General features: G+C 35.1%; 1 protein-coding gene across 1 annotated transcript; it reads right to left on the bottom strand.

The window, feature by feature from the left end:
- Window positions 1–3,823: 3,823 nt before the first annotated feature.
- Window positions 3,824–4,615, bottom strand: LOC123680995. The gene is made up of 2 exons (XM_045619148.1): window positions 4,499–4,615; window positions 3,824–4,162 (listed from the first exon to the last, which is right to left on the bottom strand). Exons 1-2 carry the CDS (start codon window positions 4,556–4,558, stop codon window positions 3,896–3,898), a joined length of 327 nt encoding a protein of 108 aa, XP_045475104.1. The 5' UTR covers window positions 4,559–4,615; the 3' UTR covers window positions 3,824–3,895.
- Window positions 4,616–13,984: the final 9,369 nt, after the last annotated feature.

Genomic DNA, 13,984 nt, shown 5'->3' with positions numbered 1-13,984 from the left:
TGACATGATTTAAGTCAATTTCAAATCAAGTAGTAGTTTTTCAATTTTGGAGTCAAGTATTTATTTATCAAGTACTTGAATCATATCAAGCTACTTGGTTTTATCAGTTTTATTGTATAGTGTCACATCAATAAAAAAAAATGATGAAATGAGAAGGAACCTTGCAGAAAAGACTTTCATTTATTACACTTATTGTAGAAAAGAACCGAAAATATCAACTTTTTTGAATTAGAAACATAAATTAAATCACTATAAAGTATAAATCATAACAAAATAAAAAATAAACTCAATCATCAATATTGAAAAACCTTCAGGCTTTGTCTGATTTCATAATTTTCCATCCAAGATCTAAGACACATGAGACATCTTATAGTTTTGTCGCCTAACCTATTGCGGGTTTTTGTAACTATAAGAGCAGCTCTGGAAAATTGTCTTTCAACAGGAGCTGAAGATGCTGGCGTTGATAAGAAATCCTTGGCCATTTTGCCCAAGTTTGGAAAGATATTTCAAAACTTCCAAAATCTACCAATAGAAAACTCCTTATAAAGTCATACTGGCGAATGCTTCAGTCTCTCGGCGCTCGAGGAATTCCCTTATTTAGTCTAAGCGCGCACGAGATTGCAGAAATATATGCCATGCAACGCGTGCATATCAAGCTCAAGTAATATCAAGTAGCTTGATATCAAGTCAAGCAATAAATATTTAAAACCAAGCCATGTCAAGCTCAAGTATGTAGTTTTTCACGAGCTTTATTTTCAAGTCAAGTAGTTGGCTTGATGAATAATTAATGACGATCGCTCAAAAGCTCCTTACTAAGGAAAGAGCTGAAAATGGCTGTCTAAATGGATCACCTAAGAAGTTATAGCATATGAATAATTCTTGAGTTCAAAAGTTGCTAAAAACAGACAGAACGATCTCCCGTTTGCTACGCCAATGCCCGACTCCAAGAGTTAATGGCTTTCTAGTGATTACCAAGAATTTATGCGAATATCAATCGATTCAAATCGTAAATCAGGCACCGTACATATACTGTTTTGAGTTTCACCAAGGAGAATGCCGAACTGAAAAACTTAACGTCACAATTTTTATGTTTTCTTCGAATTATCATCAATTTCATCGTATAATACTCAGCATCTCATATTGTGATGATGGATGGAGCCTCAGGCCATCGGTTTCATCTCTGGCGGGTAATAGTTACTGTGTGGGTATTCGTTGAGTTCTTTTTTTTTCGGTCTATTATTTTCGATGATGAATCTTTTGATGAAATTTCTTTATATCGAAATTTTGCTGTGAAATATTATTTGTAACGGGTGTTTTTTTTCCGAGGTATATAACTTTAAGTTGAACAACGCTTGCAAATAGTGCAATTTTATTTCGAAAATAATGGTTCTGTGCGGAATACGTATCGCGCACTACGTTCATTTCATTTTGTTTATCCATGAAGCGCACTTCTGGTTGAATGGCTACGTCAACAAAAAAAAACTGCCGCATTTGGAGTGAAGCTAATCCTCAAGTGTATGTCGAAACACCGTTACATCCAGAAAAACTGACTGTTTGGTGCGCTTTATGGGCTGGTGGAATCATTGGTCCGTACTCCTTCAAAAACGATGATGGCCAGAACGTTACAGTCAATAGTGATCGGTATAGCAGCCATGATTACTAACTTTTTCATTCCTGAATTGAACAACCATGATGTCAAGGAGCTGTGGTTCCAACAAGACGGCGAAAAATGTCACACAGCTCGTGCCACAATCGATTTATTGAAAGACACGTTTGGTGACCGCCTAATTTCACGTTTTGGACCTGTGAATTGGCCTCCAAGATCTTGTGATTTAACACCGCTAGACTACTTTCTGTGGGGCTATGTAAAGTCATTGGTCTATGCGGATAAGACACCAATCCTTGACCATTTGGAAGACAACATTCGCCGTGTTATTGCCGATATACGGTCATAAATGTTGGAAGAAGTCATCGAAAATTGGACGTCCAGATTGGACTACATCCGAGCCAGCCGTGGCGGTCATATGCCAGAAATCATATTTAAAATGTAATTCCACAAGATTATCTTGCGGATAAAGAAAATTCATGTCAAGCGAATAATCCATCGCATGCAATTTAAAGTTCTATAGCGCTAAAAAAAACACCCTTCATATCAAAATGAAACCTCTTCAATAACGAACCTACATGAAGAATTTCATTCTGGTTATTCAAGATTTGCACCCGATAATACGTGACGATTGCTCATTTCTGCGCAGTAGGTATATCAAAATCCGATCGTTGCGAAATTCTTGCGATCCGGCGAGAAGGACCAGAATCTAAAATTCGTGTAGACTACCGTGTGGTCCAATTGGCCGTTCCCCAGTAGTTCCATCTCCGAATTTCACGAACTGAGCCCGACTACATAGCGGGCCAATTAACAATTGATAGTCTTGAAAAGAAATGGCCGCAGGGAGTCCCACGAGTTCCTTGTCTGTGGGACAGCCAGAGAGTATTTTAGCCTCGCCAGCGGAATGAGTAGCCTTTACCGCAATTACCAGTTGATATTGATGCCCTGTAATTTGACCACCGAAGACACCTTAAGAGCAGGGAACTGATCTTTAAAATGCCATTTAACTGCCTTCTTTTAGTATTTGTATAATTTGGAAAATTGATTTCGGGACCAAAACTCTCCTTTCTGTGTGACTGACAGCTGGAGCGCATGCCCCCTCTTCTTTTGATGTGTTTTCTGTGATTCAAATGGGATTTTTGGTGTACGATCGTTAGGTCTTGATTTTTTGGGTTCGTTGTTACCTACTTATCCATGTTTAATTGGTGTTGAGGTGTGGAGAACCTTCGCGTGATAGAATTTCTGGAATTCCTGTGAGATCTTGTTTAACTGACGTTTATAAATGGAAAAAAAGCATGGATGTGAAGGCAGGGGCGTTTGTTCAAATTTGTAATTATAAGTACATATAATTTTTTCTACCAAAATTATCGCATGCCGTTATTTCAAAACTAAGTCATCGAAACTATAATTTTGTGATGGGTATTCCAATCCAATAAGATGAGAAGTTTCATTTTGAATAGCCCTCTATCTGGGCAGCTGTCAATTTTGACAGTATACAAGTAAAAAGTACACCATTACTAAAAGTCGATTCAACAACGCAATGAAATTGTTAAAATTCATAAAACGTAGAAAGAAACTAAGATTCGATGTTTCCATAACTAAATTTGACATTTCAAAAATTGTAATGAATGATTCGTAAGGTATAGGATTTGCTTAAGTAACCCCCACTATTTTTGTACGTAGAATCGACTGAAGTAATAAAAAATATTGGTTCTAATTTGAAAATCGTGAGTTTTGATGAATTTGAGTAGACCAAGTTCATTATCTTCTTATAAACACCCTGAACATTTTTGGTCTAAACCGCGAATAGTACAGCTTTTTTGCAGAATCGAAAAAAAAACAAATTTTTTTCGATAAAAGCTTTTTCTACCGAAATATCCAAAAAATGTGAGTCTTCATCGCCACCTTTTCTCATAAGAATCCCATTAACTCATGAATCGTTGAGTTTATACTCAAGGTATGGCTTATTGCCGAAATTGTCGTCAAAAAAGCTATCTAATGATGCAATAATATACTGGGTGTGCCATTTGAAATAAGGAAGTAGTAGTCTGTTTCCGGTATAACCGGAAGTTGTAGAGATCTGAAAATATTTTAGGGAGAAAGATCATTGTCTCAAACCCCAATATGCAAATTTTCAGCTCAAAATTATGATTAGTTTTCCATAAACGTCTAATAGGCCATCCCGGTGAATCACCCTGTATGTAGGTACATAAAAAATACACTTATTGAAATCTTTATTTTTCATCATATGTAATAAAAAATAAATAAATAACAACAAATTATAACACATCAAAAGTAAAAACCTCCAAATTGTGGGGGATGCATGACACAAGGTGCTGCATTGCAAGATTTTGGTTTGCACTGTTCTATAGGATGTCCAAAAACGTATTCACAGTTACAAGGCAGCTTGCCTGCAAAACTCATAGCTTGTTTCATATTCTTGTACGCATCTAGTTTGCACTTCATCTCCAACTTTTTCTCCATCATGTATTCCATCTTCTCCAGCATCTCGTCCATTTTACTTGTTTTGATATCCCAATATTTGGATTTTAGGCACTGAAAACAAAAAAGAATGTTGAAATGTTTTCGTATTTTTGAGAGATTTGGGAATTCTTATTGAATTTGGCAACATTGTGATTAATCTCAGAGAAACTTATGTTCCAAAAATGTTCTAAGATCCTAGATCTGTATCTAACCTACATATTTTGTATTCAAAACTGAAGTAAATGAACAAAAAATTTGATAAGAATAGTTAAGACCAATTTCTTCGCATCACTTGTTAAGGAAAATTTGTATATGAACTAAACAATAACTCAAATCAAATATTTGTCGAAATTCGAATATGCAGAGTTGCATTTCAATTGAAATTCAAATAGTTCTATCGGAACTTACACAAGTAGAAGCTAGACATAATAGCGACACCAAAATAACAAAACAAGAGAACACCTTCATGTTGATTTTGCGATGAGTCAGCTGAAGTATTATTCAAAATAACTTTCCCGATATTATATATACCAAAGTCTTTCGCCAAAATTCCAATTGTTTTGTATAACGTGATTTTGTTTATAACATGTCTGCTATTGTTTTGATTTTGTCGAGTCGATCTGATCATGAGCGGATATCTAGACATGCATGATTGACAGGAAGGAATTTCCTATATGAGGAAATATTGATGAAAGTTCATACACCTGAAAATAGTACCTAGAGGAATCCATAACAAAAAATCTTGGTAATATTTTCATGAAGTACAATAACTTATACTGTGGAAATATCAAATCATACATATGGATTTTAATAACGAGAATCTTACGAGATTTATAATATTCGAGGATTATGGGCTAGCGCCTCGTCACCATAGCAACGACCGAGAATTTTGAATCGCAATTGTTCGCGTTGTATTTTCAACTTTATCGTATCATCAAAAATGTCGATGGTGAAACAAATCAACGATTCAAAACTGTCAGGAAAATGTGTACCTAATATAGAAATACGTTGTATAGTAGTTGTTTAAGCACATCATGCTAGATTTTAGTATTCCCGATAATATTTTAGAGGCAGAAAATAGTGTAGGTATGTTTAGATTTGCTTTCTGAAAAGTCAAAGATTTTATTCGATGATTAATATTCACTGTATTGCAATTGGAGGAATAAGGAACATGTTCAAGGTTCTGAAGAAGCTATTTCGAGAATGAAAACTTAAAAATTTGGCAATCAATTGTTTATAGAACCATAGACAACATAGATATATTTTCCGAATATGGAATCTGAATTTCCTCAGGTTAATTTTGAATGAAATAGTTTGAAATAAATATGAAACTACTACTTTATATACATATTCGGATTCATAAATATGTATTCAGTTTCTCGAACTAGGAAGCTCAATAGGTAACTAAAGGGTGTTTTTTTTAGAGCTATAGAACTTTGAATTGCATTGCAATTCATCGTTGTTTTATTGCAATTATTGCAATAAAACAACGATGAATTTTTCGATTGACATGGATTTTATTAGTCCGCAAGATAATCTTGTGGCATTACATTTTAAATATGATTTCTGCTATATGACCGCCACGGCTGGCTCGGATGTAGTCTGGACGTCCAATTTTCGATTACTTTTTCCAACATTTGTATATCGGCAATAACACGGCGAATGTTGTCTTCCAAATGGTCAAGGATTTGTGGCTTATCCGCATAGACCAATGACTTTACATAGCCCCACAGAAAGTAGTCTAGCGGTGTTAAATCACAAGATCCTTGAGGCCTATTCACAGGTCCAAAACGTGAAATTAGGCGGTCACCAAACGTGTCTTTCAATAAATCGATTGTGGCACGAGCTGTGTGACATGTTGCGCCGTCTTGTTGAAACCACAGCTCCTGGACATCATGGTTGTTCAATTCAGGAATGAAAAAGGTTAGTAATCATAGCTCTATACCGATCACCATTGACTGTAACGTTCTGGCCATCATCGTTTTTGAAGAAGTACGGACCAATGATTCCACCAGCCCATAAAGCGCATCAAACAGTCAGTTTTTCTGGATGTAACGGTATTTCGACATACACTTGAGGATTAGCTTCACTCCGAATGCGGCAATTTTGTTTGTTGACGTAGCCATTCAACCAGAAGTGCGCTTCATCGCTAAACAAAATAAAATGGACGTAGTGCGCGATACGTATTCCGCACAGAACCATTATTTTCGAAATAAAATTGCACTATTTGCAAGCGTTGTTCAGGCGTGAGTCTATTCATGATGAATTGCCAAACCAAACTGAGAATAAATCACTTGACAGATATTAAATCGGTCGCCATCTTGAACAGTAATGCCAACTTAAAGTTATATACCTCGAAAAAAAACACCCTATACAAGTCTAATCTTCTGAGAAGTCTCACCTCACCAAGAAAAGTCTGGATTGAAGGCAAGACATCGACTAGAAGGCATTGCCATCTCCAAGGAGACCAAGAACCGAAACATTCGTAACGAAATCTAGTGTGCAAGGACAGCCCTTCGTCAATCCCACCTCGAAGCATAGAGAAAGAAACCCTATAATTCCTTCATGATCCGGCATGACACAGCTAAATCTAATTGCTGCCTACCTCTACCTTTATTAATTTTTTAATTATAGCGATAGGCATCGTTCGCTATCCTCGGCATGGGTAATCATTATTTAATGCTCAGTTAGAAAATTAAATTCGAAAAATGCACCTTATATGCCCGCACTTAATCACGTCTCGGTCTCTCTCTATCTCTCTTTCTCTGTGTAACTTCTAGGGAATTTCGAAATTGAATCAAATTGGTAAATTACAACGTCAACCAGTTGGATCTGCATGGCCGCATGACCATGAATTACTCCATGCAGAATTAATGACGGGCGGGTAGAGCATTTACCGATTAATAATTAATCAGGACAGCAGAGGAGCCTACGAAGCAGGTTTCTGACCAAAATTGGTGAAGGCTTCTAACGTCCACTCGTTGAAGAACTGATATGACATCGTTTAGTTTATATACTTCATCATTGTTGAACTGTTTCCTCTCTTTCTAATCTCATTTAGTTCTGATTTGTTAGATGATTACTTTCCATTTCTCTTTTGTTAACAACTTTTAATTTTTTTTCGTTTTTAGTTTTAGTTTTTTTTTTTTACTATTTTGTCTCATCCTGAATGAAGCAAAGAGTAACAAAAAAAGATTTTCTATCAAATATATTGCAGTTCAAATAGAAGAGAATATTCATCTCATTTCCAGAACATAGATTGTTCATTTCTTGAGAAACCTAGGGGGCCAAGACTGAAACAACCGCAGAAATCACCATGTTTAAAATGAGCATACTACCTTTTTACTGTTGTTGTCGATGGATAAGACTTACCTATCAAGCCATTGCTTTGCTACAACAGTATTCCTCTTTTCAAAGAACAGTGTTTCATCAATACACATTATATCAGTTTTTCAAACAACAACAACAACTAATGTAATGTCATCTAAATTGGCTAAAAGTTTCAACTATGTTCCTATAATACCCATTTTTTTTAAGCTTGGTACCAACAAGAAAAACAACATCTAACAATCTAACAATGAATTTGTTTTGGTTTATGTATTTCAAAAGGTCTTAATATTGTATACGAGTAAATGTAGGGGTATACGTTTTACAATTATCAAAAATATCGTCTACCATATTGGCAGATCTGGCAACGTTCATTGGAGCCTTGCTTATCACTTCGTAAGTAATTATAAAGGTTTTCCCGATGTTTACTCCGTAGGTTGGCTTGTTTTGAACATTTGCTCACAATGTGTCCAGATGTTTATATTCCGCGATTTGCGAAATTCTTAAATTCCATCTGCCTATACACATTTATTTGATTATTTCGGTTTTTACTTGACGAATCCTCCTTTTGGAATTATGAATGAAAACAATATTTCACTTCAGTTATTTTGAAAGTAGCGGAAGGAAATTATTGTTTTTTTTTCATAATACCTATAGGCATATGAAGCAGGAAGGTAGATTTTTATATCTACAGATTCTACAGTTTATATACAAGACGTTCATAAATTGGAGATACAAACTGAAATGGAAAATTCCTTGGAGAATATAAATATGTCCTTACATGGACTGGCAAACGTTTTTTTTTTAGGGGTATAGGATGTTTCTTGTAGTAATTTTTTTTGTGATGATTGTATCAGTATATCGTATGTTTATGAATTATTGCTACAGGTCATGAAAAAAAAAATCATGAAAAAACTCATAATTCATTCACAGCTTATACAAACTGAACTTTCATGATAATTTGGATTATCAAGAATGTTTAATTAAATATAAAAGTTCCTTTTTACCTTCTTTTAAATTACCACCAAAAAAAGTTCTCTAAAGTGCTGATAAATAATATTTCCGTAATACAGGTCTGGTTGACATTTTGTGGATATTATATTCAGAATTTAGAATTTGCAGGATTTCGAGTAAGTTTACCAGAACCATAGAAAATTTAAGAATAATATGAAAAAGACTATCCAATTATTCGTAACCATGGAACCGATAAACATAGTTGAAATTTTGTGTGTTTATATCTCAGAGTAATAAACATGATTAGAGCGATAGAGCATATGTCAATTTCAGTAACCAAATTTTGTCCCCAACATGAACTATCAAATTTGACATGAAGCGCGCGGAAATGAATACATGTCAGTGATACGATATTTCACTCAATTCGTGAGTTTCCCCACAAAGAACGTACTTCTCATGTCCCATAGTGAATCAACGTTTCATATTAACTCAAAATATATTGAAATAAAGTTCTTAATATATCAGAATTTCAGAAAACAAACTTCAAGCGCGCCAAACACGTGAAACAACCGATGACACTAGGAGAGCAGAAGTTGCCAAACCTTGGATTTCAGCAGGTAGATACAGGATATTATAAATAATTTGCTTATTATAAATTCGACAATCAGAAAAAATATCAGATTTCAAATATTCAAATTTGCATATTTAATCGGGAATTACCCAAATAAATATATTTCATTCAATATAACATACATTTATAACGATATAGTAAAATTGTGGATTTGAAAATAAATCACAATCCGACAACGTAATCTAACCATGTTGGGGACATTTAAAAATTGCGTATACTCCCTCTATCTATGTTTATTACTCTATGATTTATATTAAATAACAATCTAAAGCTACGGTGAAAAAGAAATATTCAATAATTCAGAGACGAATAATCTGATCTGGTTGAGATTTTGCGTGTGTATGTTGGATAATCATTTCAAGCTTCCTCCAAAATTTCATGTTGATAGCTTCATTAGAACCATAGAAAATTTAAAACAATGCCAAAAAAAAAATACGCAACAATTGAGATTTTGCCAAAGAACTCCTGCCGTCACATCATCACTCTAACTAATTTTTTTTTCAACCATATTCGTCTTCAATTCCATCCTAACACAATTTTATCCTATTCCAACATCCCACATCCATTAAACAAAATTGAGAAAATCCCCAATCGCACAAACTAATCTCGCAAATCTTCCTATCAAAAGTCGCCATCTCCCTTCAAAGAAAAAACAACCGACATATTTGTCGTACAAATCAAATTACCATTAGTATAGAAGTATAGATAGAAAGAGAGGTTCATCTTCGTCCGATCGTGGGTTCGCAGCATTAGAGAGCCAGATAATTGTTATATCAAAGATAGGAGTCTAAATTAGTGTTGATAATTGTCAATAAATCTGGGTATCTTTCGGTGGACCGCGACCAGGTCGAGGCGGTGCTTTTGAGCACGGGGTCCGGGAGGGCGCTGGGGGCGTGTTCGTGGCGGCGGTGCCTTTGAAGTGCCGTATAAGGAAACTAATTACGGGCGCGCTAACCGACACCCATGCACACACATACAAGACACTAACTTTTATAGATGTATGGCTGGGGAGACGTTTACGCGCGAACCGTTGGTCCTTCGAGCCCGGATCGGATCTTTGGGTTTTGATATTTTCGTGTGTTTGGATCGTTAGAGGGGAATTTGGGGTGGGTTTGAGCTTTTTTTTTGTGGAAAATGAATGAAAAATTCGTATTTCGGTTATAAATGGAGAAATATGCGAGTTGGATCGAGGTTTTCTGGAAAAATCCGATGCTAATAGAGTCCTTCGAAATAGATTCGGAGGCTTTGGATTCTCGATCTGTATAATATTTTCCAGAATAACGTCAGATAAGTTCGACACTATTTTGAGGAAAAAGTTTCCATCAAAGTAGCTCCGCAACTGCTTCTTTACCAGAATACAAGGCGTTGAAGTTTAAAGAAATTATTTTCAGAAACCACAAAAGTAGGGATTCACGGCTTGGCTTGATTTTCAAGCAACTTGAAGTTGACTTGATTTCAAGTCAAGTAGTAGTTTTTCAATCTCAAGTCAAGTCAAGTAAAGGGGGTTTTTTCATAGCTATAGAACTTTAAATTGCAATGAAACAACGATGGATTATTCGATTGACATGAATGTTATTTATCCGCAAGATAATCTTGTGGCATTACATTTTAACTATGATTTCTGGCATATTACCGCCACGGCTGGCTCGGATGTAGTCCAATCTGGACGTCCAATTTTCGATTACTTTTTCCAACATTTGTGGCCGTATATCGGCAATAACACGGCGAATGTTGTCTTCCAAATGGTCAAGGGTTTGTGGCTTATCCGCATAGACCAATGACATTACATAGCCCCACAGAAAGTAGTCTAGCGGTGTTAAATCACAAGATCTTGAAGGCCAATTCACAGGTCCAAAACGTGAAATTAGACGGTCACCAAACTTGTTTTTCAATAAATCGATTGTGGCACGAGCTGTGTGACATGTTGCGCTGTCTTGTTGGAACCACAGCTCCTGGACATCATGATTGTTCAATTCAGGAATGAAAAAGTTAGTATTCATGGCTCTATACCAATCACCATTGACTGTAACGTTCTGGCCATCATCGTTTTTGAAGAAGTACGCACCAATGATTTCACCAGCCCATAAAACGCACAAAACAGTCAGTTTTTCTGGATGTAACGGTGTTTCGACATACACTTGAGGATTAGCTTCACTCCAAATGCGGCAGTTTTGTTTGTTGACGTAGCCATTCAACCAGAAGTGCGCTTAATCGCTAATGGACGTAGTGCGCGATACGTATTCCGCACAGAACTATTATTTTCGAAATGAAATTGCACTATTTGCAAGCGTTGTTCAGGCGTGAGTCTATTCATGATGAATTGCCAAACCAAATTGAGAATAAATCATTTGACAGCTGTTAAATCGGTCGCCATCTTGAACAGTAATGCCAACTTAAAGTTATATACCTCGAAAAAAAACACCCGTTAGAACAACCTCGTGCGAGAATATATCTCAGTTTCACACATTTTTCATGTTTATTTTTCATTGTTCTGTACTCGAAACGAAACTCTCCTGTCACGGATTTTCATATTATGTGTCGAATTTGTAATTCAGAAAACTGTTCTGCTAACTAATTTTTCAATGTGACAATCACTAAATGATATTCATGGAAATATAACATTAATTTCAATAAAAATTCACTGAATAAGTTCAGTAATTTCATCAGGTTTGCTACGATTGCAGAGCGATTCCAATAGATTGACGATAAACGAAGTGAACAAGAAAAGTGATGAATAAACAGACATGCAGTTGTCCCTCCATAGTAGAGGGGAACCAAGTTGAAACATTACCACTTGTCAGTGATTTTATGGCCACGAGAAATCAGAACTTAGTGCTAATGTCCTCTTTATTTTATTCTGAGATTGGTGAAGACTGACAAGGCTTCAACGAAGTTCAAACGTATTGTGAGAAATGCAACAGTCTTCAAGAACCAAAGAACCGCCGTTGTCAAAAAAAAAACCTGTAAAAACGGTCTCAACTTGTGAAACTTGAATGAATGTTACTATACATTGTATTAACTCCTAGAAGATTTCAGGACATACTATATACCTTAGTGAAATTATTATATAGAATCATTGGTAAAATTCTTTGACCTTGTCAAAATCTATGGGAGAAAGACTGACAGCAATCTAAATTCTATATTCGAAAGAATAAGAAAATTGTTGCTCATGATAGTACCCAATGGATTCAATTGATACTTAAAAAATATATATTTGTATATCGAGAAGAATACGTGCAGCAATGAAAGCACCATAAATATATTCAATGTTAATTGATTCAAACAATCACATTCAAAATAATTAAGATATATGTAAATGAATTGCTGTGGGTGGTATTATTTTTTATAGTTCCTAATTTACATCTACGAGTAGGTACTTACATTCCGACAATAGTACCGGAAACTGATCATTTAAAAATTCTTTTAGCACAACTGTTCTTCAACAAAAAGAGCCTGACTATTCTCCTACAGAAGAGGGGACTTGTGATAAACTCTAGATGGAAAACATATAAAATGGGAGAATGAAGTCAAACATGTAGGTGTAATAAGTACTACATGAAGGTTTCACATATAAATACGCACTGCATAAAAAATTCAAGAGCAAACTTTACTCACAGGAATAGGGATTCATCAAGCCAAGTAGCTTGACATTTCAACCAACTACTTGACTTTAAAATCAAGCTCGTGAAAAATTACATACTTCAGCTTGATTTGACTTGATTTAAAATATTTATTACTTGACTTGATATCAAGCTACTTGATATTACTTGAGCTTGATATGCAAACATTGCACGGCATATATTTCTGCAATCTTGTGCGGACTTAGACTAAATAAGGGGATTCCTCGAGCGCCGAGAGACTGAAGCATTCGCCAGTGTGACTTTATAAGTATTTTTCTCACATTTCTATGAAATCTATTGGTAGATTCTGGTAGTTTCAGAAATATCTTTCCAAACTTGGCCAAAATGGCAAAGGATTTTTTATCAAAGCCAGCATCTTTAGCTCCTGTTGAAAGACAACTTTCCAGAGCTGCTCTCAAAGTTACAAAAACCCACAATATGTTAGGCGACAAATCTTTAAGATTCCTCATGTGTCTTAGATCCTGGATGGAAAATTATGAAATCGAACAAAGCCTGGAAGTTTCTCAATATTAAGAAACTTCAATTTTTATTATATTTTATTTTGTTATGATTTATAGTGATTTAATTTATGATTCTATTTCAATAAAGTTGATATTTTCGGTTTTTGTACACAATAAGTTTAATTAATAAAAGTGTTTTTTGCAAGATTCCTTCTCACTTCATTTTTTTTTTTTGATTTGATACTACACAATAAAACTGCTAAAAGTAGCTTGATAATATCAAGCTACTTGATAAATAAATACTTGACTTGAATGGAGATTGAAAAACTACTACTTGACTTGAACTTGACTTGAAATCAAGTCAATGCCAGTGAATCCCTAAATACTACCCAGTGAATTTGAACGAAAAATACCAACACATCTAAAATTTCCTCAATGATATGATCTCTAACTTCATTAAAATGTGAATCCTGAAATTTAAATGAGGCCGAGTTGATATCTATACCAGTTACCGTTCTCAAACTATAAAATGACAAACTCACATGTTGAAACCAACCCAATTGATATTTCGCATATTCCCACTTGTAGGCAACTGCAATATGGTTTAACTAATTAAAATACCGTCCTAACTGTATATAATTTAGAAGGACTTACCTCATCGTTTTAATATATATCAATTTTCTCAGCGTATCTACTACGTTCATATAATTAAATATGCCAATGCTAATGCTAATATCAATTAGTGGGATGCAATTGTTAGCAGTAAAAGCAATATGCTGCAATTCTAATTATACTAATGCGTTCAACATAACTGACCAAAGAAAGATTATTATCTACGGGTGGATCGTTTAAGCAGATGAGCTCTTGAAATTAACAGTTTTTGGCTCGGCGAGCTTCTTAT

This window comes from Harmonia axyridis, chromosome 5, assembly GCF_914767665.1.
Source record: "Harmonia axyridis chromosome 5, icHarAxyr1.1, whole genome shotgun sequence".
NCBI lineage: Eukaryota > Metazoa > Arthropoda > Insecta > Coleoptera > Coccinellidae > Harmonia > Harmonia axyridis.
This window is presented reverse-complemented; position numbering and strand designations above follow the sequence as displayed.

Excerpts from the sequence above, each read along its gene's own strand:
- LOC123680995 (XM_045619148.1), bottom strand. The coding sequence starts at position 4,558 with ATGAAGGTGTTCTCTTGTTTTGTTATTTTGGTGTCGCTATTATGTCTA. Across the intron at positions 4,163-4,498 it reads TATGTCTAGCTTCTACTTGT|TGCCTAAAATCCAAATATTG; the intron begins GTAAGTTCCGAT and ends TTTTGTTTTCAG.